Source organism: Bos javanicus, chromosome 27 (genome assembly GCF_032452875.1).
Source record: "Bos javanicus breed banteng chromosome 27, ARS-OSU_banteng_1.0, whole genome shotgun sequence".
Taxonomy (NCBI): domain Eukaryota; kingdom Metazoa; phylum Chordata; class Mammalia; order Artiodactyla; family Bovidae; genus Bos; species Bos javanicus.
Genome location: NC_083894.1, coordinates 19541333 through 19568329, shown reverse-complemented (window position 1 = coordinate 19568329; position 26997 = coordinate 19541333). Strand labels below are relative to the sequence as shown.

Genomic DNA, 26997 nt, shown 5'->3' with positions numbered 1-26997 from the left:
AACTTTTTCATTCTCCTCTTTCACTTACACGAAGAGGCTCTAGTTCTTTTTCGCTTTCTGCCATAAGGGTGGTGTCATCTGCGTATCTGAGGTTATTGATATTTCTCCCGGCAATCTTGATTCCAGCTTGTGTTTGTTCCAGCCCAGTGTTTCTCATGATGTACTCTGCATATAAGTTAAATAAGCAGGGTGACAATATACAGCCTTGCCATACTCCTTTTCCTATTTGGAACCAGTCTGTTGTTCCATGTCCAGTTCTAACAGTTGCTTTCTAACCTGCATACAGGTTTTTCAAGAGGCTGGTCAGGTGGTCTGGTATTCCCATCTTTTGCAGAATCTTCCAGTTTGTTGTGATCCACACAGTCAAAGGCTTTGGCATAGTCAATAAAGCAGAAATAGATGTTTTTCTGGAACTTCTTGCTTTTTCCATGATCCAGCGGATGTTGGCAATTTGATCTCTGGTTCCTCTGCCTTTTCTAAAACCAGCTTGAACATCAGGAAGTTCACGGTTCACATATTGCTGAAGCCTGGCTTGGAGAATTTTGAGCATTACTGTGCTAGCATGTGAGATGAGTACAATTGTGAGGTAGTTTGAGCATTCTTTGGCATTGCCTTTCTTTGGGATTGGAATGAAAACTGACCTTTTCCAGTCCTGTGGCCACTGCTGAGTTTTCCAAATTTGCTGGCATATTGAGTGCAGCACTTTTGCAACATCATGTTTTAAGATTTGAAACAGCTCAGCTGGAACTCCATCACCTCCACCTCCTTCTTTACCATCTGAGCACAGGAAGCCCAGGAATACTGGAGTGTGTAGCCTATCCCTTCTCCAGCGGATCTTCCCAACCCAGGAACTGAACCGGGGTCTCCTGCATTGTGGTCGAGAGGAGATACCCAACGTCCAAGGTCAGAAAAACCCCAGTAAGATGGTAGGCACTGGAGCAGCTGTGAGGAGATACCCCATGTCCAAGGGCAAAGGAGAAGCCCCAGCAAGGCGGTAGGAGGAGCAAATTTGCATTTAGAATCAAACTCCATTCCGCCAGAGATGCTCAGAGGGCTCAGACAAATCTTTTGCGCACCAGGACCCAGGGAGCCCACAGAGACTGAGACAAAACTGTGTTTGAGCGTCTCCTATGGAGGTCCGGGTCGGCAGTGGTCTGCCGCAGGGACAGAGGCTCTGGGTGTGGGTGTGGCATAAGCCCTCTTGGAGGAGGTTGCCATTAACCCCACCATAGAGCTGCCAGACTTACATAGGACTGGGAAATAGACTCTTGGAGGGCTCAACAGAACCTTGTGCACCAGGACCCAGGAGAAAGGAACAGTGGCCCCACAGGAGACTTGCCTGTGGGTGTTCAGGAGTCTCCGGCGAAGGCGTGGGTCAGCGTTGGCCTGCTGCAGGGTTGGGGGCACAGACTGCAGCAGTACATACAGGGGATCTGTTGAGGGAGGTCACCATTATCATCATTACCTCCACCATAGTTTGGCCCCAGGTTGGAGAAGACTCTTGAGAGTCCCTTGGACTGCAAGACCCAACCAGTCCATCCTAAAGGAGATCAGTCCTGGGTGTTCTTTGGAAGGACTGATGCTAAAGCTGAAACTCCAATACTTTGGCCACCTCATGCCAAGAGCCGACTCATTGGAAAAGACCCTGATGCTGGGAGGGATTGGGGGCAGGAGGAGAAGGGGATGACAGAGGATGAGATGGCTGGATGGCATCACCGACTCAATGGATGTGAGTTTGAGTGAACTCCGGGAGATGGTGATGGACAGGGAGGCCTGGCGTGCTGCAATTCATGGGGTCCCAAAGAGTCGGACATGACTGAGCGACTGAACTGAACTGAACTGAAGCTTATCAGTCACTGAATGGCACACCCTTAAGAGGTAAGAGTGAACTGAAATAGTAGGGAGGGAACACGGCCCCACCCATCAACAGAAAATTGGATTAAAGATTTACTGAGCATGGCCCCGCCCATCAGAACAAGACCCAGTATTCCCCTCAGTCAGTCTCTCCCATCAGGAAGCTTCCAAAGCTTCTTATCCTTCTCCATCAGAGGGTAGACAGACTGAAAGCCACCATCACAGAAAACTAACCAGTCTGATCACATGGACCACAGCCTGTCTAACTCAATGAAACTATGAGCCATGCCCTGTAGTGGTGGAGAGTTCTGACAAAACGTGGTCCACTGGAGAAGGGAATGGCAAACCACTTCAGTATTTCTGCCTTGAGAACCCCATGAACAGTATGAAGAGTACAGTAGGAGATGCAATTCATCTGTTTGAAAGAATTGGGTGAAACACAGTTGAAGACAAAATATTTTAGCTGGGACTTTAAAAATAAGTAATGAGAAGGAGGACTCTGGGGACAAAAAATAGAAAGATAGTGGGAAGATAGAAGAGAGACTTTCAGAGAGGATGATGTGTGCCCAAGAAGCAAAAGGGCTTCCCAGGTGGTGCTTGTGGTAAAGAACCTGCCTCCCAATGCTGGAGATGTGAAGAGACTTGGGTTCAATCCCTGGGTCAGGAAGAACCCTTTGAGAAAGTCAAGATAATCCACTCCAGTATTCCTGCCTGGAGAATCCCTTGTACAGAGGAGCTTGGTGGGCTACAGTCCATAGGGTCTCAGAGTTGGACACGACTGAAATGACTTGGCATGCACGCTAAAAAGCACAAAAGAGGTGTGAATGAGCCTGTGGCTGGGACCCAGGGAGAGAAAAGGAGGTGTGCAGAGGGGAATGAGGGTCAGACATCATGAAGCTGCACCAGATACGTACGGCCAAATCACACATGTTGGCTTTAGTATGTTTGGACTTCATCCCCAAACCCAAATGGGGGTCTACTTATGTTTGCGCAAAGTGTCCGCTAGATGACACACCTGAGACTTATTACAAGTCTAGTCCTGGTAGCATCTGGAGAAGAGAAGCAGGCCTGGAGAGAAGGTGATCTGCTGGGTGACCACTGGGATACTCTGCAGGTGAGAAATTATGGGGCTTAAATCAGGATGGTCAGGACGGGCCAGTCTGAACAACATTTAGAACATAGTTGGGTATCGTGTGGAGGATGGAGGAAGAGGATCATGACCTCAGTTGGTAGCTTGGGTGGTAAGTGAATAACAATCCACTGAAGAAGGTGATGAACAGACTGAGGTTTGAACAAGGAGACACTTCAGAGTATTCACAAAGCGAGGGGCTGGGAGTCAGGAAGTCTGATTACACTAGACTGACTTTTCTAAAGGCAGCTCTTCACTGGGAAAAATGTTATCTGCAGCTTGGGAAGGAGAAGACTAGAAAAATAAATCCAAGTCATCACCCTACAGGTTGTAGCTGAAACCATGGGAATGGACAGGAAAACAGCTGACCATAACAGCCTTACAATGACATTATTTAAGGGGTGAATGAAATTAGGCTCTGTCCACTTAGAAGATCCATTGTCATTAAACCTGAGCATATGAAGACCAGGAGGCAAAATGGCAAAGTGTATCCCAAGCACTTGTAATGTATTGGGAAGGGATCCATCACATCTCGTTTTTCCATTTGAAAGTCAAGAGAAAAAAATAGCCTGACCTAAGGGATTTCTACTACTACTCTTTTCTGCAGTATGGGCTTCCCAGGTGGCTGAGTGGGTAAAGAATCTGCCTGCAAAGCAGGAGATGTAGGTTCGATCCCTGGAGGAGGGCATGGAAACTCACTCCTGTATTCTTGCCTGCAGAATCCCATGGACAGAGGAGCCTGCAGGGCTGCAGTCCATGGGGTTATATAGGTTAGTCTGCAGTATAGTCTCTGCCCTCATAAAACAGCAAATCGGTTACTACACAGCTGTCAAGTGCACACATCTCACTATTTATTCGGTTGGCCAAAAAGTTCATTCAGATTTTTCCATAACACTTGGTGGTAGTGACTCTGCAACAAGTCACCTCATGCAGTCCTCACAGCCACCCTTAAAAAGGCAGACAAGGTTACTGCTGTTTTACAGAGAAAGAAATCGGGACAGAGGACGTGGGCTATGTCTCCCCTACCCGAGGTCATCCAGCTACCGAAGATCTGAATGTGCAGAGTATGCCCACAGTCTAGTCACTTTATACCACTGCCTGACACGTTAATGCTCAAAATTCTCCAAGCCAGGCTTCAGCAATAAGTGAACTGTGAACTTCCAGATGTTCAAGCTGGTTTTAGAAAAGGCAGAGGAACCAGAAATCAAATTGCCAACATCTGTTGGATCATGGAAAAAGCAAGAGAGTTCCAGAAAAACATCTATTTCTGCTTTATTGACTATGCCAAAGCCTTTGACTGTGTGGAGCACAACAAACTGTGGAAAATTCTGAAATAGATGGGAATACCAGACCACCTGACCTGCCTCTTGAGAAATCTGTATGCAGGTCAAGAAGCAACAGTCAGAACTGGACATGGAACAACAGACTGGTTCCAAATAGGAAAAGGAGTACGTCAAGGCTGTATATTGTCACCCTGCTTGTTTAACCTATATGCAGAGTACATCATGAGAAATGCTGGGCTGGAAGAAGTACAAGCTGGAATCAAGATTTCTGGGAGAAATATCAATAACCTCAGATATGCAGATGACATCATCCTTATGGCAGAAAGTGAAGAGGAACTAAAGAGCCTCTTTGATGAAAGTGAAAGAGGAGAGTGAAAAAGTTAGCTTAAAGCTCAACATTCAGAAAACTAAGATCATGGCATCCAGTCCCATCACTTCATGGCAAACAGATGGGGAAACAGTGGAAACAGTGTCAGACTTTATTTTGGGGGGCTCCAAAATCACTGCAGATGGTGACTGCAGCCATGAAATTAAAAGACGCTTACTCTTTGGAAGGAAAGTTATGATCAACCTAGACAGCATATTCAAAAGCAGAGACATCACTTTGCCAACAAAGGTCCGTCTAGTCAAGGCTATGGTTTTTCCAGTAGTTATGTATGGACGTGAGAGTTGGACTGTAAAGAAAGCTGAACACTGAAGAATTGATGCTTTTGAACTGTGGTGTTGGAGAAGACTCTTGAGAGTCCCTTGGACTGCAAGGAGATCCAACCAGGAGATCAGTCCTGAGTGTTCTTTGGAAGGACTGATGCTGAAGCTGAAACTCCAGTACTCTGGCCACCTGATGTGAAGAGGTGACTCATTTGAAAAGACCCTGATGTTGGGGAAGATTGAGGGCAGGAGGAGGAGGGGATGACAGAGGATGGGATGGTTGGATGGCATCACCGACTCAAGGACATGGGTTTGGGTAGACTCCAGCGGTTGGTAATGGACAGTGAGGCCTGACGTGCTGCGGTTCATGGGGTTGCAGAGAGTCAGACATGACTGAGAGACTGAACTGCACTGAACTGACATGTTGAAACTGAGCGGTAAACTTTGCTACGTTAACTTCTTTCTCTTGCAGCTCATGCTACCATCAGTTAAACTGGCAGCCTCAAAAGCAGTCTTCCTGGACTGTTTCATGAGAAGGAAGATTACAGGCTTCTTTCTCCTCCTCTCATGGAAGCAAAACCCTCCCCCAGACGCTCTGCACTGGTACTTGAGCAGTTCGATCTGACTCATCAGCAGTACTGCCACACTTCCTGAGAGGCCAGCCTTGGGTGACCGGACGATATGGACCGGCCAACCACACCTCCCAACCCTCCAAGAGCAGCAGGAAAGCCACACGCGGGCACCGGGTCCTTATCACAGATGGAGAGTGGGTGCCAACAGCCACAGCTACTTCCTGTCGGGCTAAGTGACTAACTGGAGGTGCTGAGTACCTGGGCCCACTGGGATCACGGAATCGTGCCATCCACTGAAAGGTGAAAAGAGGATTCCCCCATTCAAACTGACTGAATGAGAACAGTGTTCCCTTGGTGTGTCTGCCTCGTCTTGCGGGAGGAGACTGAAACGTGAACCCCCAGGGAGGCTCCTCTCCACCTCTACTGGGTTAGAGCGAACCCTTAAATGCACACAAAAGGCCTCTTTCCTGATCTGCTGACCCTATATCCATTACATGATTTAAGGCACAGACAAAAGCAAGTTAAGTTGGTCGTCTGGATAATCAAAAGGGCAACAGTCACATTCAGTGACCTGGCAGAGAGCCTCAAGCGTCTCTGGGAGCTGGGTTGTTTCTTATCTGTGGTTTCCTTGAACTGTTTTCCTAGAACTCTCAAGTCTTTGGGGTCCCGAAGTCCCATCTGTCTTACAATTACTCTTCCATAGACAGTCCTCCTTCCTAAGGTCAGGAGAAAATGATGCCCCGGGCTAGGCATCAGGGTAAGCCAGGGGTCTGGCGCTGCTCTGCATCAGGAGGTGAAAAGAGAAGAGGAATACAGAGCCAAGGCTTCACCCCAAGTTCACCGCTCCTTGCTCCTTGACCGGGTGTGGTGGGAAGGCAGGGTGGGGGCGAACTTAAGTATGTTTAAGTGCCAGCAAATTATATTGACGCTGTTTAAACTCTGATGCTGTCCACAGAAAAAGGAGCCATCTCTCCCGGAACTAGACCGAATGCCGTTTTCATCGCTGGCTGTTGCCTTTGCATTATTTATACACGTACCTACACACACACACACACACACACACACACACACACACACACACGGAAAACCGCAAAGGGCCAGGAATACAGTCTTTCAGTGAAAAGATTCCAGCAAAGTCTGAAGTGACTGCCGCCAGCAGACTGTCTAGAGCTGCAGAGGACGGGGACTCGCATGGCAGTCAGCCCACTCCAGCCCACAGGCTCAGGAAGGAAAGACAGTACTGCCTCTATCTCATGAACCCAGGACTCTTCCAGAAAAGAACTAGAAGACAGTTCGGCCTGGGGATGGGGGCACCCGGGTGATAGCGAGTACCACAGACCTGAGAGGCACCTGGTGCCCCATGGAACTGGGTCCGATGGGAAGATTAGCCCAGGATGTACCTTCTAACAACATCATGCCCTCTCCTCACAGACCACCCCCAAGGAAGTGTGATACAATTACTGCTATGGGAGAGGAACTGTCTCACCACTCTTTATCATGAGAAATGGTTCAGGAAAAAAAAAAAAAAACCTGATGGAATTATTTAACAGGAATTCACACAATTACAAAAACCAGTCTGCCCCTCTTCCCAGGAAGAGAAATGGTTTGGTCATCAGAAACTCTGCTCAGCTTAGTCAGATCAGTGCCCGGAATTCTGTGAACTTGAGGTCGAGCTGCCAAGATTCACCAGAAACATGGATAGGAGGAAGTGTTTGCACAGACACCAGAGTGAGGGGCTAACGTAGCAAGGGTGCGACTCCAGGCACCATGCAGAGAAGAAAACCAACTTGGCCGATTTCCCCCTCAACCCTGGAACATTAAAGAAAAAAAACAAAAGCTCTTACCTAGCTCTCCCCGGAGGTTGACAAGTTCTTGAGATAGGGTTTTGTTTTGTTTCAGTGCTTCCTCCCGCTGTGGAAAACACACATCAAGTTACTAATGTTTTCAAGAGGGTCCCTTTTCAGTAAAGCACACACACTCGTTATCACCAGGAAAACGAGACTCAAAATTGAGAAGCCAAGATATGAATCATTTAGGCTAAACAGTTTGTGTTGTTAAAAAAACACAGATGTCCCTTAGTTGTTAAGGAAATTCACATTGCAAAAAGTCTGTATTTTCTCAGGTTCTGCACTGAATGGCCCGTTTTAAAAATATTGACTTTGAGCCACGCTTCATTGCCAATCCCAGAACCTTTTTGCTGATGCATACTGTACTTCAGACGTAATGCACTCTCCTCCTCCAAGGGCAATGAAGGCCTCATCAGTGAAAGATAAATATTTAATGTTCTAAACATATGTACTTCATGCACTTTGTCCTATATTTGCAAATACAAAACTTTCCTTAGGAGGAGGACAGTACTTTACTTCTAAAAGGAAGACACACAAGTCTGTTATAAACCTCTAGTCAAAATAATAATAACAATAACCCTTTAAAGACACAATGAAATTAATTTTACTCTGCTCCACATTATTTTCTAAGGATGATGCTATGTCCGATCGGCTCTCTAAGATGTTAGAGAAACATGTCAAAGAAAACCAGGTTGCTCTTTCAGAATCCAAAAAAATTAAAAAAGCAATGATCAGTCTTGCAAAAAAGAACAATTTTCAAGTTACCAGCAACTCATAGCAAGCACACAGACACACATCCTTGTACGAATACGGCAATGAGATACAGTTTCTTAACAGGCAGACTCCCTCCCACCGGCGCGTTAAGGAAGGAGAAGGCAGAATTCACAGCTCTCTGGAAATGCCCCCGCTGGGACCGCCCAGGACCCAGCTCCTGCCGCCTTGCCGAGGCTAGATGTCCGCGCTGCGGACCGAGATCACGGGACCGGCCTTTGCAGGGGAAGAGTTGCTTGTCATTCAGAGCATTTCCCCCTGCTAAGATCAGACAACCTCTGCCTGCCTTCCTGACATTCTTCCAGAAAACCGCTAGAAACAAATCCGAATTACCCTTGTTGCCGCACATGGAGGATACAGGCACATTTTGCTGCCGGAGCAGCCCATTTTCCAGCTTCAGTCTCCAACTCCCCCCACCCCCCAGCGCCGGCCGAGAAGCGCACAGGTGGCCACGCCACCCACCGGGCCGGTCCGTCTACATTCAAAGCTCCGCCAGGAGGAGCGCCATTGGTCCTTGCCCGGCCTTACTCACGTCCTGCAGGTTGGCGTGTGTGCTTCGGACGCCTCTCCTCCCAGGAGCTGATGCTGCAGCTTCTGCCTTTGGCACCGGCAGCCTGTGATTACTTAAAGCCACAGCCCTTCATTTATGAGAAACCATAGCCAGACCTTAGGCTGATCGATTGCCATTTACTTAAATATCAGCTGGTCCAGTGGAAAGAAAAACCAAGCTCCTCTGCAGTGGATAATGGAGTTATTTTCAGATGTGTGCGCCTTTTTTATTCCCCTCTCTAATTGAGGTCATTAGATGATTATTCTTGCTAATAGAAAAAGGAAATGTGTTCTTCAAAACCTTTGTGCTAACTGAGTTATGAAAGAGGAGACAAATGGCATGTGTTGTGACTTAGAATTTAACGTGACATTGTAAAATGAATGCTTTTTCCCGGAAAAATTAGCTTGAATGCTTACAACATGGTCCACTGGCATTTTAAGAAGTGTGACCTGCTGATTTGAGAGCTGGCGATCAGATCTATTTTATGATTTTTTTTTTTTTACTGTGTAGTCGTTTCTCACTAAAAAGGTAGGGAAGTTATCGAAACACTAGCGCTGTTGTGGACATTTAACGGTGACTGGAATTTAAGTACATTTTGGCCTTAATGGTATTCTAAACGCTTGATTTTTAAAATGCAGTATTAGGTTGTTCTGAAAACACAATTCAATGAGTTCAAGGTTTTTTAGTGAACAACAAAGGTCTGTCTAGTCAAGGCTACGGTTTTTCCAGTGGCCACGTATGGATGTGAGAGTTGGACTGTGAAGAAAGCGGAGCATCGAAGAATTGATGCTTTTGAACTGTGGTGTTGGAGAAGACTCTTGAGAGTCCCTTGGACTGAAAGGAGATCCAACCAGTCCATTCTGAAGGAGATCAGCCCTGGGTGTTCTTTGGAAGGAATGATGCTAAAGCTGAAACTCCAGTACTTTGGCCACCTCATGCGAAGAGTTGACTCATTGGAAAAGACTCTGATGCTGGGAGGGATTGGGGGCAGGAGGAGAAGGGGACGACAGAGGATGAGATGGCTGGATGGCATCACCGACTCGATGGACGTGAGTCTGAGTGAACTCCGGGAGTTGGTGATGGACAGGGAGGCCTGGCATGCTGCGATTCATGGGGTTGCAAAGAGTCGGACACGACTGAGCTACTGAACTGAACTGAACTGAATGAGTTTCCTGATGTAGAAATCAAAGTTTGAGGGAAATCAAGCTGGATGAAATGGGGAGATGAATAAAAATATCTATACTACAAAATTAAGTTGGTATAAAATTTCCAGGGATAATTTTGTGAAAATTTTCACATCCTATCACAAGTATCTACCAGGCAATCTTTTTGCTTATTAAAGGGGCCTTGGGGGCAAGTAGTTGAAATCCAAGGTTGGTTGGATCGCTGATGTGGAACCTGTGAGTACTGAGGACCAGCTGTACTACATCATTTTATATGAGGGACCTGGGTGTCCATGGATTCTGGCATCCGTTGTTGGGGTGTGCACGGGGGGAGGACTGTCCGGGAACCAACCTTGCAGATACCAAGGGTTGACTGTACCCATATGGACATTCCCCCAACTCTACTGCACTCAACCTGCCTCAATGCCCAGAAGCTGGGATCTCCCTGGTGGTCCAGTGGTTTAAGACTTTGGCTTCCAACGTAGGGGGTACACGTTCAATCCCTGGTTGGGAAGCTAAGATCCCACATGCTTCTCAGCCAAAACACCGAAACATAAAACAGAAACAATATTGTAATACATTCAATAAAAACTTTAAAAATAGTCCACATTAAGAAAACAATGCCCAGAAGTCATCAGTATCTTCCAACCTCTGGCAATCCCAGTGATAATAACAGAACAATTCATGAAGTCATTTTAGACTCTTCTTTAATGGGCTGTACCAAAGTCAGTCCGTTCTTTCTTCTGAATGTGTCTTGAATCCATTGCATTTTCTATTAATACTGCCTCCATTCTAATCCTGATCCTTGCCAACCCCATCCCGAACTATGGAAAGCCTTCCTCCACACTGTTTTGCAGAGGATTAGTAGATTTTCATCGCATATTCTTGGTGCATATAAGTATCCTTGCTCAATGAGAGCCCTCCATTGAGTGTATAAAGAATAAACTTCCAGAGGCAGCTCACTCTCTGAGCCTGCCCATGTGTCTATCCAAATGTACTCTTTTCCTAGTAAACACTTCAGTTGTTTCACTAAAAAAAAAAAAAAAAATCCATGAACCTCAAATCACCCAGCTCCTGTTTAGACGACCCACTCCGCTTCTGAGTCGGGCTTGCCGTGCACATCCCATCTCTACAAGCTGGAATGCCTGGTCTTCTGTAATTGACCCATCTTATAAGCCTTCAGGGAATACTAACAGTCAATCATAGATACCACTGCCTTCCCCCACATGCCTAGACAGGACATTTATGCTTCTGAATCGGTTGGCAAGTTATTACTCAGTACCAATTAATGAAGTACCATTCCAGATGCTGGGGAAAATAAAGAAAAATGTTGAAGACATGGGAACAATGTCTGAAAAAAGCTTGGGGGCTATGTAGAGCTAAAACATCCAGGCCCCATAATTCAAGGCTGCTGCTGCTGCTGCTGCTGCTAAGTCGCTTCAGTTGTGTCCGACTCTGTGTGACCCCATAGATGGAAGCCCACTAGGCTCCCCCGTCCCTGGGATTCTCCAGGCAAGAACACTGGAGTGGGTTGCCATTTCCTTCTCCAATGCATGAAAGCGAAAAGTGAAAATGAAGTCGCTCAGTCCTGCCCGACTCTTAGCGACCCCATGGACTGCAGCCTACCAGGCTCCTCCGTCCATGGGATTTTCCAGGCAAGAGTACTGGAATGGGGTGCCATTGCCTTCTCCGTAATTCAAGGCAGATGACCTCATACGAGGGACCACGGTACTGGATAATGGAAAAACAAAGGGCTTTTGATCCTACGTGAGACGCCGACTACAGTGCCCATATCATGATAAGCATATGTTCAGTGTTCGTTTCTGTCTGACTCTCCTGGGAGCTTGCCCTTTAAGACATTTACCCTTTGTAGATGACAAAATGCATTTTGTCACTTAGATATTGATTGCCTGTTTCTTTTTGTTTAGCTGCTCATATATCAGTGTTTCTGTCTTAGACCTTTATGGTCCAGATAACAAGATTATTTAATTGTCTTTGTATTGTAATATGCAGAATTTCACACAATGTGGTGGGAAGGTGGAGAGGGAGGTGGGAATCTGGTTGGAAAAAAAATGCTTTTATGCTCATGCATTACAGATATGAAGTGCTCCAAGCGGGGAGGGGGAATGAACTCACCATAATTTAATTAGGATTCCCCGGGACACAGGCACTTAGTCTCTGGCTGTCGTCCCATTGGTGAGCCTCAATGTGCTAGCTTGGGAGCAGTCAACAGCACAAGGGACTTTGCAGCAAAGAGCCAGGTCTGATGGCTCAGACGTAGGCTCTCTGTGACCTCCTCCATCCCCACTACTACACAATGAATTGTGTCCACTTGTCTGGGTCTCAGACATTTTTACTTTTAGAGCGCTAGTGTCATTCAAAATTCATCTTTGTTTAGGTGCCACTTTGGGTTAGATTCCACTTTCAAAAATATCGGAGGCACACCGCATACTGGTTAGATGTTTGGGGGCAGGCGGCGGGGTGTACCTGGAAACTTTTATGGAGAAATTGGGATTACTGCCATCAACACTGTCCTTCACTTGGCCAGTATGCACAGAATGCTTAACAGCTGTGCAAGGATAAACCAAGAATCAGAACAAACTAAAACTAACAACAGTGTGTCCTTTGAGAAACAGAAAGTGTGGTATTGGTTACCAGGTTCATGAGACAAGCATTAGAACTTCTACTCTGTGATGAATGATTGTTGTAGTTGTTTAGTTGCTAAGTTGTGTCTGACTCTGCGACCACATGGACTGAGGCCCACCAGGCTCCGTGTCCATGGGGTTTTCCAGGCAAGAATACTGGAGGGGGTTGCCATGCCCTCCTCCAGGGGAAATGATGATGATATCTAATGAATGATGTCTATTACCAAAGTGGTAAAGTCATAGTCATTAAATAGTCTTGCAATAGATGGATAAGTGATAGTTCTAGGATTCCAACCACTTTTACATATAATTTAATGCTCCGAAACTATTTAGAAAAACTTAGCAATGACAAGATAAAAATGTATATGCAGATCTCTATCTATCTATATAACAATCACTTCTATAATGGGTATAAGAGAACCAAAGGGTTAAGTAAAAAGTTGGGGGGAAAAAATGCTTAACTTCCCCCTTTGTTGTATCTTTCCTTCCCAACGATATTTTTAACAGTGCCCTGTACACATTAGGCAATCAGTAAATATTTGCTGATTGATTATAAAGAGCTAGAAAAGAGCAAAGAACATTTGTGTAAAGACTTTATAAGTTCACCTTACATCTGGGATTCCACCCTGTTCATTGCCCTCTTTGTTCATTCAGATACACATGCCTGCCTGCTAAGCCCCTTCTGCTGTGTTCCACTCTGTGTGACCCTATGGACTGTAGCCTGCCAGGTTCCTCTGTCCATGGGACTCTCCAGGCAGAAACAGTGAAGTGGGTTGCTATTTCCTCCTCCAGGGGATCTTCCTGACCCAGGGATCAAACTTGTGTCTCCTGCATTGGCAGGTGGGTTCTTTACCACTAGCACCACTGTGTCTATTATGCATGAGGCACTGCCACGGCAGCTGGGTGGTTTCCTAAGAAAGCAGCAGACCCAGATCCTGCTCTCAGTGAGCTTCCTATCTTAAAAAGTAAAAACAGCTGCAAAATGGTGATACAAACAGCCGACTCATTGGAAAAGACTCATGCTGGGAATGATTGAAGGTAAAGGAAGAGGGTGGCAGAGGCTGAGATGGTTGGACTGTATCACTGAGTCAACGGACATGAACTTGGGTGAACTCCAGGCGATAGTGAGGGAGAGGGAGGCCTGGTGTGCTGCAGTCCAGGAGGTTGCAAAGAGTCAAGACATGACTTTGCGACTGAACAACAACAACAACAAGTAGAGTGTGCCAGGGAAATGTACGTGCTCCTAGAGTCCAGAGAGTAGATAAAACAGAGCTATGGTGCTCTGTGATGACCTAGAGGGGTGGGATGAGGGCCTCAAGAGGAAGGGCATGTATGTATACATATGGCTGATTCACAGTGTAGAGCAGAAACTAACGCAACATTGGAAAGCAATTATAGTTCAATTGAAAAAACTTTTTAATTAAAAAACAAATAACAACAACAACAACAAAAAAAAAACAGAACTAGAAGGACCAGGAAAGTCTTCATAAAAGAGTGTCTTTGAGCATTCAATGGAGTCACAAGGCATTAGACCTTAAAAAATTGGAGGTAAGATGAAATTCACAGACAGCACAGGAAGCCATGAAGCTCAGAGTCCGCCCTGCTGTGGATGAAAGCATCTCTCAGGGTGCCCGACCCAGTGAAATGTTTTCTCTGGTACTGGACCTAGTCCTTCTGCAGCTGAGCAACTGACAGAATGTTTGGCTTGCGTTTAGGGGCCAAGTCATGTGGGAGGAAAGTATCTTCGAATGCTAGGACCACATGGAGCACGGCAGGGGCATGCCACGTGGGGCACAGAGGGACCGAGGACACCGGTGAAGGGAGACTCCTGTCGCCCACCTCACAGGCACTCCTGTGCCTTTGCTCACGGGGCGCAGAAAGCAGGACGGCCTCATCATTGAATTTGCATTTTTAACTTTGCAATTTGTATAACAAATCCATGTAAAGTAAATCCAGGTAGCAATGGGCTGCTACTACAAGAAAGATCTGAACACATAGGTACTGGGGAGAAGGGTGGTAACCCACTAAAGATATTAAACAAAGGATGAAAAAGGGAGGAAGTTTGTAGAGGATTTGAACAAGGCTTTGTCTCTCTCTCTCTTTTTTAAAAAAAAAAACCTACTTATTTGTTTGGCTGTGCTGGGTCTTAGTTGAGGCACACAGGATCTAGTTCCCTGACAATTTGCATCAGGTGGCCAAAGTACTGGAACTTCAGCTTCAGTATACCAGTCCCCCTGCATCGGTAGCTCAGAGTCTTAGCCACAGGACCACCAGGGAATTCCAAATAGGGGATTCTGAGTTCACAGTGACCTAGTCTTTGGTTCAAGTCCTGGTCCTCCTCTTATCAGCTATCTGATGATAGTCAAGTTACTTAACAGTTCTATGGCTCAATTTTCTTATTTATAATCTCCAACTTGTGTTTTTGGAGAGGATCTTATTAATAAGTGAGAATGTCTGGTTCTTAGTAAATACTCAACACATGTTAAACCCTTCCTGTTTCTCCTCTACCTTCCTGATTATATAGCTGGAGCACACAGGCAGTGAGTGGAGGACCGAAATGGGCAGCTTCTGCCAAATTATAGAGAGAATTTTATATTCCCTGTTACATACTGGAGTCATTCAAAAGAAGTATGTGAGCCATGGAGGTAGTTTTAATTTCCTAGTAGCCACATTTTTTAAGTTTAAAAGTTAAACTAATTTGACAATATATTTTATTTAACTCAGTATATCCAAATTATCAATTCAACATACAGTCAATAGAAAAATTATTAGTGAGATATTTCATATGGTCTTCAAAACCCAGGTGTATTTTACACTGACTGGATATCTCAATTCAGCCAGGCTACACTTCAAATCAAACAAGACCAAACCAGTCAATCCTAAAAGAAATCACCCCTGAGTATTCATTGGAAGGACTGACGCTGAAGCTGAAGCTCCATACTTTGGCCACCTGATGCAAAGAGCTGACTCTTTGGAAAAGACCCTGATGCTGGGAAAAGATTGAGGGCAAGAGGAGAAGGGGGCAGCAGAGGATGAGATAGTTAGATAGCATCACTGACTCAATGGACATGAATTTGAGCAAACTCCGGGAGATAGTGGAGGACAAAGGGGCCTGGCGTGGTGCAGTCAGTCCATGGGATTGCAAAGAGTCAGACATGATTTAGCAACTGAACAACAATAACATGCTTCAGATGCTCAATGGTATCTTCAAGCTAGTGGTTACCATATTGGGCAGATCAGCCATATAGATGATGGAGAGGCACTGAAGGAGTGCTTTGGAAAAATCAATCTACTAGCATTGCTTGAGATGGATTATAGGGGAAAGAGTGCAAGCCTGAAGACTGGTTAACAAGTTATTATCGTAATCTAGCAGATAGTTTATCCAGGGCTTGAACAAGGTTGGCATCGGTAGAAATGGAAAAGAGAGGATGAAGGAAGGGGAGAAATACAGCGGGATGAGAACTAACTCATCAGACTTGATTGCTTTCATGTGGAAGACAAGGGAACCAGAAGAGTGGAACATGGGGTTGTTAGGCTGGATATAGTAAAGTAAATAACTGGCTTATCTCTACATAGACAAATTGTTCCCTACATTTAATAATTATGTACTTTCCAATTTAGTTTACTTGGTTATATAAACCAACTCTCAAATTCCTTTCTTACATAATAAAGAAAAACAAAAGTACTGAAAATAGATGAGTTTTAACTCAAAATCATGTGGTACTGTTAAGTCAAGATTCTAATAACAATAACAGATTTCCATTAGATGAAATAGAATTTAACCTATACATTTTACACGTTTTGTCTAATAGCATAAAATATTGAGCGGTAAAGTAAAAAGTGCATAGAATCAGAAATCAGAATTCATGCTCTCCCATCACTGGTTACAATGTATACAAATTTTGAACAGTTTATTCAGTTCTTAGAACTGTTTCTTCTCCCACTAAGAGAAAACTATCATATGTCTCGATTATACCACAGTGGTTTTATCAGCATGATAAGAAATATGTGAAGTACTATAGTAGCTAAATGCCATGGGTACCACAGAAGGGAAACAATAGGATTTTTCTTCTGGTGTGTGCCTATTACTGACTTGCTAAGTTGCCTTGAGAAAGAATTTAGCTCTGTTCCCAAATCTTATAATAATGACTAAAATATCTACTCTTTTGAGCTCACAGGAAGACAAGTGATAGAGAGACATACAGAATATAAGCCTAAGCTGTTTTTTTAAAAGAGTATTTATGAAATACCTGAAAGCATTGTTTTAAATTTTTTAAAGGACACTTAGAAATTAAACACACAGATATGTTCTCAGTGTCTAATCATTCCATATTTACCACAAAGGCAATTTCCCATCTTAATTACTCATATTACATTTTAGTGGGTCCATATACATTATTCTACTTGTGTAACATTTTATTGTTCAAATCAGTGGCATAATGTTCCTGAAGGACAACTCTAATGGGATAAATTTGTGCAAATAAATATTTAGACACACACCAAAAACCAGAAAAATACTGTATGCAACTATAATTTAAAACTAGATAAATGTCTACATCTCCATCTCAAAAAAAGATGTGTACGTATACACACACACACACACACACACACACATAGAGTATATGTAGAGAGATATATCTATAAATATATGTGTGTGTGTGTGTGTGTGTGTGTGTGTGTGTGTGTGTATAGGCTACACTGTGGGATCTTAGTTCCCCGACGAGGGATCGAACCCATGCCCCCTGCATTGGAAGCAGTGTCTTAACCACTGGACCACCATGCAAGTCCCTCAAAAAAATTTTTAAAAAAAGAGAGAGAGAGAGAGATTTGAACAAAGCTGTAAAATGTTCACAAAATACTGATCTAAACTGTCTACTAGCCTGGAAGCTTGTCAAAGGCACAGAACAAGTCTCATTCACCTCTGCCTCCCCTGCCCCAGACAGGCGATCACATCAGAGTAGCCTAAGAATAAGTGCCGGTTTGTTGGATTGAACTGAACTACAGAACAGGCAAACTAGCCAGGTTTCCTCCTGAGATGTCATGTATCTTTGTCTTTAAAACAGTGATTTAAAAATACCTAGAGAGCTCAAGTTACATTCTCATCCCCGTATTTCCCCTTAAATAATTAACTTTCTGTTGCTATGCCAGTAGCGTATGTTCATAGAAACTTGGTTTTCTCGATGAATTTTAACTAGTTCCTGAACTGACATCCTCGTATCAGGGGAAGAGTCAGTAAGCAAAGAAAATCTGTTTCATGTTTGTTGTACCACACACTATCTTAGGAATGGATGAAAATTCTGAAGAATCCTTGGACCAACCCTGAGAGTTATCTCAAAAATTTGACCCGTAATCATTCTCATTTTCAAACTATTAAGCTCACTGCGTGATATGGAAAGCTACACATAGTTCGATAAAACATGAAGTGAAAAAAAAAGTTAATGCTGTGAAACAAAAGTCCTATTGTATGGCAAGACAAGACAAGTTTGAACATAAAATGTTCTTGGTCCTTTGGCCTTCTCTCTCCCTCCACTGTGTATTCGTATCTGCGTTATGCATCGGCCAGACCTCCCCCATCAGCAGAAATACCTGCTCAGCCGTTATAAAGAGCACCATTCTAGCGTCAGCAAGACAACTCCTCAAAGATAACATTCCCTGAGAGCCTGTGAGGGCTCACACGACCTGCCACTTTGTTCTTGCAGACCTGGATTGTGTGAACTGTCAAGGATGTCTCAAAAAAAATGCACACGACTTGCAAGGTGTGGAACAGTTCTCAGACCTTTCCGAGAAGCTCTTCCCAGGTTAAAATCCTCAGTTTGGCTCAAGTACAATGTTCTGTTTCTTTCTTAGATTGGCTGATGAATTTTTTTATCGGCAGTGCTAATATAGTCTAGAGGTTATAGTAGTTGAACAGGCAATTATATTTCCATTGTTGTGGGGCTAAGAGACTCCAGAGGAGAAAGAGAAGAGCTCAGAAATGTTTCAAGCCCAGATTTCTAGAAATCTAGACTCTACAGTGACTCTAGGTATCAGGTGAGTTGGCAAAAGCATAAGTGGCTACATACTAAGTTGCTTCAGTCGTGTCCAACTCTTTGCGACCCCGGGGACTGCAGCCCACCAGGCTCCTCTGTCCATGGGATTCTCCAGGCAAGAATACCGGAGTGGGTTGCCATGCCCTTCTCCAGGGGGGTCTTCCTGGAGAAGGATTGAACCCGTCTCTTTATGTCTCCTGCAAATAGGCAGGTTCTTCACCAGCGCCACCTGGGAAGCCCCAATCTTACTGATCACTCACTTAAAGATATTCCCAAGACAGGAGCATGGGCATTGCACATCCTGTCCACCCTCCCCACCCCCGGCTTAGTGAGAAGGCTGTTCAGAGGGTCTGTGTCCTTACCTCAGACAGCAGGTGCTGAGCCACAACTGTTAATGCCTCAAACTTGGTGTTGCCCAGGGAAAGAAGCTGCTTGAGCTGCAGGATAATTCCACTTTGCTTCGTACATTTGCTCTTATACTGAGCCAACTCAAGTGCTTTTTCAGAGGACAGCACATCTGGGGACGTCTGGGTCTGGATGCACAGACTTCGGGGACTCTTCTGTCTGCCCTTTTCAACTGCAAAAGGAACGGATATAGGTAGGAAAACACGTGACCTTCATTTTCCTAACCAACACCATCTGGGTTCCCTAAACACTACAGCAGCCACAGAAGAGTGCTTCAGTTGTGTTTATAAAGAAAAGCATATGGATGAGAATGGGGATTAATCGGATATCTGTATGTCTGGAACTAGAACCACAGATGGCGGCTTTAGTTCTGACTTAAAAGGATGTATACGCGGCAGAGAATGAGGGGTATAAAGCAGATGGACTGATCAATCCAGAAACATGGAAACTGTGTGAAAAATAATGCTGACTTCATGGTTTCTAACTTTCCAGGTAAAGTGGTACAGAAATCTGCTGTGACAAGTACCCTGACTGGAGGCTCTGATTCAGGCTGGCTGAACACACACACACGACTGAACTGTTAATGCCTTTCCCTCTTCCTATACGTTTCCTATCAACTTCCTCTCCTTTCCCTGCTGATGGCCTGGTGCGTTCCCAAGATTTATACCGTACATGAGTCATTTCCTAATCCCTGATAAATCACCACATATACAGTGAAAATCTACTCACATTTAACCCCTGATCTTTAAATTCACTGCCAAGTGTACTATACTTAGAAAAAAGAATTTTTTTTTCTTTATTTTGAACTGTAGTTGATTTTTTTTTTTTTAATTTTATTTAATTTCAGATATACACATGCTCCCCATCCTGAACCCTCCTCCCTCCCCCTCCCCATACCATCCCCCTGGGCCTTCCCAGTGCACCAGCCCCAAGCATCCAGCATCGTGCACTGAACCTGGACTGGCATCTCGTTTCATACATGACATTTCACTTATTTCAATGCCATTCTCCCAAATCTTCCCACCCTCTCCCACAGAGTCCATAAGACTGTTCTATACATCAGTGTCTCTTTTGCTGTCTCGTATACAGGGTTATCGTTACCATCTTTCTAAATTCCATATATATGCGTTAGTATACTGTATTTATGTTTTTCCTTCTGGCTTACTTCACTCTGTATAATAGGCTCCAGTTTCATCCACCTCATTAGAACTGATTCAAATGTATTCTTTTTAATGGCTGTGAACTGTAGTTGATTTAAAATGTGTGTTAGTTTCAGGTGTACAGCAAAATGATTCATTGAGAGCTTCATACGCTTCATAAAATACTTTTATTTTTATTTTGGGCTACATTGGGTCTTTGTTGTGCTGCGCAGGCTTCTCACGCGGTGGCTTCTTCTGTGGCAGAGCACCGGCACCAGAGCACAGGCTCAGAAGTTGTGACACACTGGCTTAGTTGCTGCGTGGCATGTGGGATCTTCAAGGACCAGGGATCGAACCTGCGTCTCCTTCACTGGCCAGGCAGACTCTTTACCACTCAGCCACCAGGGAAGCCCTGAGTATAATACTCTTGACTATACTCTTCTGTTTTCTATCAAACACAAGCTTTGTTGTTTCTTTTTCCCCTTCAAGCAGTAATATGGTTTAAAAAAAATTTTTTTTTAAGACGCACATGCTAATACTCCAAATCCATCTAAGATGCTAAGTGACTGCTCACTTTCTGTCATAGGGCCCTGGGAATCTATTTTATACAGAAAAACGGTTCCATCTTGGAACCATTCCAAACGTCTCGGCCACTTTAAACATCAAACAGAATTGGAAAAAGATGAAAGCAACCTGCTTAACTTCTTAAAATGAGTAGTCTAAATAATCAGATGTAAATCTGAAAAAATCAAGTCATAAGAAACTAAAAAAAATAAATACTTCTTTATTCTCTCAGGCATTCCCTACAGTGTCTACATTCTGTGGTGACAAATCTGAGACCATTTTATAGATGGTAACTACTTTCTCTAATTTTTTAGAAGGAAGAAAACAGTGATTTCTAGAAGGAAAATAAAGAAACCTCAGTATTCATGTCCCAAAAACCAGTGGGAAAATACATTTAATATTCTTTAAGTTAAACAAACAAACAGGAAAAGGGCTCTCCTTTTCTATGGTAGCTTTCCATGGTTAAACAACTCGTATTTGTATTAATACTCGATAATTCTCACTTCTAAAATGACTAAAATATTTTGTCTAAAAATACTTAGACTTCCCAGGTGGTCTACTAGCTAAGACTCCAGGTTCCCAATGCGGGGGACCCAGGTTCCATCCCTGGGCAGAACCTTCAGATTACAAATCTAAGATCCCACAGGCTGCAACTGAGACCCAGTGCAGCCAGTTTTTTGGTGTTTTTTTTTTTTACAATCATTATTTCTGTATTTATTTACTTATTTTTTAAGATAAAACATTTCAAATATAAGAAAAGTACACATAAAATAAGCAATTTTATCTATAATTGAGATGAAATATATGTTCAAATTTTGCTGTATTTGTTTCAGATTTTTTTTCCAGATTTTTTTTTTTCCCCCACTGTTTTTGTTTTTTTTCTCTGTGGGAGAAGGCAAGGATGGGACGATTTGAGAGGATGGCATTGAAACATGTATATTATCATATGTGAAACAGATCGCCAGTCCAGGTTCGATGCATGATACAGGGTGCTTGGGGCTGGTGCACTGGGATGACCCAGAGGGATGGGATGCGGAGGGAGTTGGGAGGGGGTTCAGGATGGGGAACACATGTACATCCATGGCGGATTCATGTCAAATGTATGGCAAAACCACTACAATACTGTAAAGTAATTAGCCTCCAATTAAAATTAAAAAAACCCAAAAAACGGACAGTTAATAAATCTCAGTGGCCCTCCATAGCAAAGCGAAGTTCAAGGATGTGAAGGGCCTAAGCTGGGCGTAGGCAGCGTCTATAGGGCAGACTCCAAGACAAGAACCTAGGCTTCTGTTCCCACCCATTTGGAAAGTGGAGATGGGGTGGGGATGTAATATTGTTACATAACTAAATACAAACATTTACACAGGAATCTTAACATGTTACTTAATTCACCCAAGCCCATTATCTGCTAACTTCTTTTCAATAAACCTATATACTGGTAAATACCTACCTTTTATATCCTGTTTTATACACTTTTATACAAACAAACAGAAGAGCAAAAAACTTCTTTTAATCCTTGACCATCCAGAACTTCCACTGTGACATATGTAGATATAGGTTCACTTTCCTGACTGATATCATAGCTTATGTCTTCCTAGTACTTACTGAAATATGTATTCATTTATCATTTACTACTCTGAAGTTACCATTTCTTAAATCCTTAACATTTCATTCTGTTTCTAGGATTTTTATGCTAATCAATTTTATTATGTAATACAATATCAGTTTTTAAACCATTAAGTTATAATTATTTATAAAATCAAGAAATGAAGCTTTTATATTAACATTTTTGGAGAAAACATTAAGTTGCTTGCCTACTTAGTTTTTAGGGGGAATTTTAGTATTAACAAGTCATGTGCTAATAAGTTATTTGTAAGGAAAAATATGAAATATAGATTAATTTATTAAGCAGTTTTTTATACTCAGGATGAAAATATAGGTACTCTTTTTGTAGCACCAAAATTTTTGTTCTTCAAATTATCTCTTACGCCAAAGTTGGGCAGCAGCTAAATATTAATATTTATGTTTGGCTCCTTGAGAAACTAAACATTTTTAACTGGATTATCAAGACTTTCAATTTACAACTCTACAGAAATTATTTTCTTAGTATCATTGTTTCGCTAAATTCCTTGTTATATGTATATACTTTCTTTTATATTTATCTGTTCTTCTCATTGAATGGTTAATTCCATTTCTAACACTATTTCAAACATAGGGAGATTGACTTTTCTTTTCTTGGTTCAAAGAGATTAACTTTAGTGTTTCTCAATGGACATAGATTTTGAAATACTATACTTACATTGTGTTAAGCATTTGTCAATATTTTGAAAAAGTTGAGAGTTGAATATTGAAAGAGTTGAATTAAGCTTCTGAAGCCATTACAATATTTTTTGTATTTTACCTTGCTAAATTTTGTTAAAGGCTTCAAATTCCCAAGACAAAATTTTTTTTACCATCTGAAATCTAATTTGACATTTTCCCCATATAACTGACATATAACATTAGTTTCAGGTGTACAACATGGTTCACCATATATATCTCAATATATTTCTATATATTGCAAAACGATCACCACAATAAATCTAGTTAACATCTGTCACCATACATAAAATTTCTTGTGATGAGAATTTTTAAGATACACTCTCTTAGCAACTTGTAAAAAAGCAATACAGTGTTTTCAATTTTAGTCTCCATTCTGTACATCTCCACGACATACTTATTTTGAACTCCAAGTTTGTACTTTTGACCCCCTTTCCCCAGGCCCAACCAACACTTATTAATAGTTTGTTTTTTTGTTCCCCCAGATCTGGCCATGCAACAGTGTAAGCCACTCCTGAGTTTGCTGCTGAATTCAGACGGCTTAGATCCACAAGTGAGTTGGCATCTATACATTTCCTTTATTATATTTCAGTTGTTTTAGCTTTTGGTAACAAAATGACATTTGTTATGAAAAAGAACATACATAATATATATAACTCAGTCATTTTGCTGTACAGCAGAAATGAACACATACACAATATGGCATTTGTGCTTATGAAAATCCTATTTGTCGCATTTTGGAACTGTTAAGTTGTGTCAAGGCATAACTGTTTTTTGAAATTTTAGAAAATTCTCTAGGACTTGATACTATATTTGAAACACTGCTAAAATCACTGTGAATGAACTTATGTAGTTTTTACTGAGGTACACCCTGGAAAAGATCCTGATGCTGGGAAAGATTGAGGGCAGGAGGAGACAGGGGTGACATAGGACGAGGTGGTTGGATGGCATCAGCGACTCAACGGACATAAGTTTGCACAAACTCCAAGAGACAGCGAAAGGCAGGGAAGCCTGGAAGCCTTAGCGACTGAACAACAACCCTGGAAAACATCAACTGTCCAAGTGTGATTGCATTCCAATCATGCAAGTCTCTGGTTCTTGGTGCTTTCTCATTTGTGCTTTGCCTGGTTCCTGCTTCACCTTCAGCTGCAGTTCAGGGTCAGGGTGCTAGCTCCACCTAACTAGAGAATTGGGGTGGGGGCAGGTAAGCCACCACCTCAGGAAAACTCAAGGTCTCCAGGTACCAGCTTCTTTTTCTCTCAGGCTTTCTTAGTGGCCGTAGAACTGGAATTTCAAAGTAGGAAACCTCGCATACCAACAACGGTTCCTAAAGGTCCAGCCATGAAAACCCCAAATGCCACACCTAGAATTCAAACCCCACTCTGCCTCAGAAAGTGATAGAAATCATTGGAAATTATCATGGACATCATGATGCAGTTTTCAATGCTACCATGGAGAATCTCATTCAGACATTTAAAATAACTCTGATGATGTCTGCCTGCATAGTGTCATACCCCAGATGGAGGTTTAAGAATATAAAACCTGCTGATACGGCTTCTCTAACACATCCTAGCACAAACTGTTGGAGTCACAGCTAGTAGGGAAGAATATATTCTCTTATGAATCCTACATGGGGTTAAAATGACACCTAATAAGGGGTCTCAGACAGTAAAGCATCTGCCTACAATGCGGGAGACCCGGGGTTCAATCCCTGGGTTGGGAAGATCTCCTGGAGAAGGAAATGGCAACCCAGTCCAGTATTCTTGCCTGGAAAATCCCATAGACAGAGAAGCCTGGTAGGCTACAGTCGATGGGGTTGCCAAGAGTCGGAAACAACTGAGCGACTTCACTTCACTTCAATGCAAACTTGCTTGCAGAGAAAAGATTAAAAAAAAAAAAAAACAGCCCCACCCCAATGTCCATAAGGAGTGAAGTGAAGTGAAAGTCACTCAGTTGTGTCTGACTCTTTGTGACCCCATGCACTATATAGTCCCTGGATTTCACCAGGCCAGAATACTGGACTGGGTGGCCGCTCCTTCTCCAGGGGATCTTCCCTACCCAGGGACTGAACTCTGGTCTCCCACAATGCAGGTAGATTCTTTACCAGCTGAGCCACCAAGGAAGCCCAAATAAAGCAGAACCTGCCATGCTGCGCTGTGCTTAGTTGCTTAGTCGTGTCCGACTCTTTGTGACCCCATGGACTGTAGCCCATCAGGTGCCTCTGTCCAAGGGATTCTCCAGGCAAGAATTCTGGAGTTGGTAGCCATGTCCTCCTCCAGGGGATCTTCCCAACCCAGGGATCAAACCTAGGTCTTCTACATTGCAGGTGGACTCTTTACTATCTGAGCCACTAGGGAAGCCCGTCCATAAGTAGAGGTGTGCTTAAATAAATGTACATTTATTTAACGGTACATTTATACAACGGAACATCACAGCTGTAACACACAAATAGAAAGCTCTCTGTGTTAAATGAAAAAAACACAGTCAAGAGCAATGTAGATGATGTGTCTCATTGTATCAAGAGGTATGTACTTTTTTGCTTATAAATTCATAACAAAGCTTTCATATAATATATATGAAAGTACTAACGGTGTTTACCTTTTCAGAGAAGACAACAGGAACCAGATCGATATAAAGGTGTTCTGGTGCACTTTTAAATACTTTTAAAACACAAGGCAAATGCATTGCAGGCTTCCCTAATGGCACAGTGGTAAAGAATCTGCCAAAGAATGTTCAAACTACCACATGATTGCACTCATCTCACACACCAGCAAAGTAATGCTCAAAATTCTCTAAGCCAGACTTCAATAGTATATGAACCGTGAACTTCCAGATGTTCAAACTGGATTTAAAAAAGGAAGAGGAACCAGAGATCAAATTGCCAACATCCGCTGGATCGTTGAAAAAGCAAGAGAGTTCCAGAAAAAACATCTACTTCTGCTTTATTGATTATGCCAAAGCCTTTGACTGTGTGGATCACAACAAACTATGGAAAATTCTTCAAGAGATGGGAATACCAGACCACCTTACCTGCCTCCTGAGAAATCTGTATGCAGGTCAGGAAGCAACAGTTAGAAGTGGACATGGAACAACAGACTGGTTCCAAATAGGGAAAGGAGTACATCAAGGCAGTATATTGTCACCGTGCTTATTTAACTTATATGCAGAATATATCATGTGAAATGCCGGGTTGGATGAAGCATAAGCTGGAATCAAGATTGCTGGGAGAAATATCAGTAACCTCAGATATGCAGATGACACTACCCTTATGGGAGAAAGTGAAGAGGAACTAAAGAGCCTCTTGATGAAAGTGAAAAAAGAGAGTGAAAAAGTTGGCTTAAAACTCAACATTTCAAAAACTAATATCATGGCATCCGGTCCCATCACTTCATGGCAAATAGATGGGGAAACAATGGAAACAGTTATAGACTTTATTTTGGGGAGCTCCAAAATCACTGCAGATGGTGACTGCAGCCATGAAATCAAAAGACCCTTTCTCCTTGGAAGGAAAGCTATGACCAACCTAGACAGCATATTAAAAAGTAGAGACATTACTTTGCCTACAAATGTCCATCTAGTCAAAGCTATGGTTTTTCCAGTAGTAGATGTATGGATATGAGAGTTGGACTATAAAGAAGGCTGAGCACCGAAGAATTGATGCTTTTGAACTGTGGTGCTGGTGAAGACTCTTGAGAGTCCCTTGGACTGCAAGGAGATCCAACCAGTCCACCCTAAAGGAAACCAGTCCTGAACATTCATCGGAAGGACTGATGCTGAAGCTGAAGCTCCAATAGTTTGGCCACCTGATGCGAAGAACTGACTCATTGGAAAAGACCCTGATGCTGGGAAAGATTGACTGTGGGAGGAGAAGGGGACGACAGAGGATGGGATGGTTGGATGTCATCATGGACTTGATGGACATGAGTTTGAGCAAGCTCTGGGAGTTGGTGATGGACAGGGAAGTCTGGTGTGCTGCAGTCCATGGGGTCACAAAGAGTCTGACATGACTGAGTGACTGAACTGAACCAATCTGCCCACAATGTGAGAGACTCAGGTTCCATCCCTAGGTTGGGAAGATC

The 26997-nt window shown here is 43.2% G+C and overlaps 1 protein-coding gene across 8 annotated transcripts in view; it reads right to left on the bottom strand.

Annotated features, from left to right (window-relative positions):
* Positions 1-26997, bottom strand: part of MTUS1 (microtubule associated scaffold protein 1) — a 187103-nt gene that overhangs the window by 26143 nt on the left and 133963 nt on the right. For 6 of the 8 annotated variants that reach the window (XM_061404292.1, XM_061404295.1, XM_061404293.1 and 3 more), the window contains 2 exons: positions 18854-19068; positions 7331-7397 (listed from right to left, as the gene is read on the bottom strand). The exons of 1 other annotated variant lie outside the window; for it this stretch is intronic. In XM_061404292.1, coding sequence (XP_061260276.1) covers positions 7331-7397; positions 18854-19068 — 282 coding nt within the window. Of the gene's footprint in view, positions 1-7330; positions 7398-8437; positions 8667-18853; positions 19069-26997 lie in introns of those variants that run through there. One more of the 8 variants, XM_061404299.1, reaches the window with a different exon arrangement.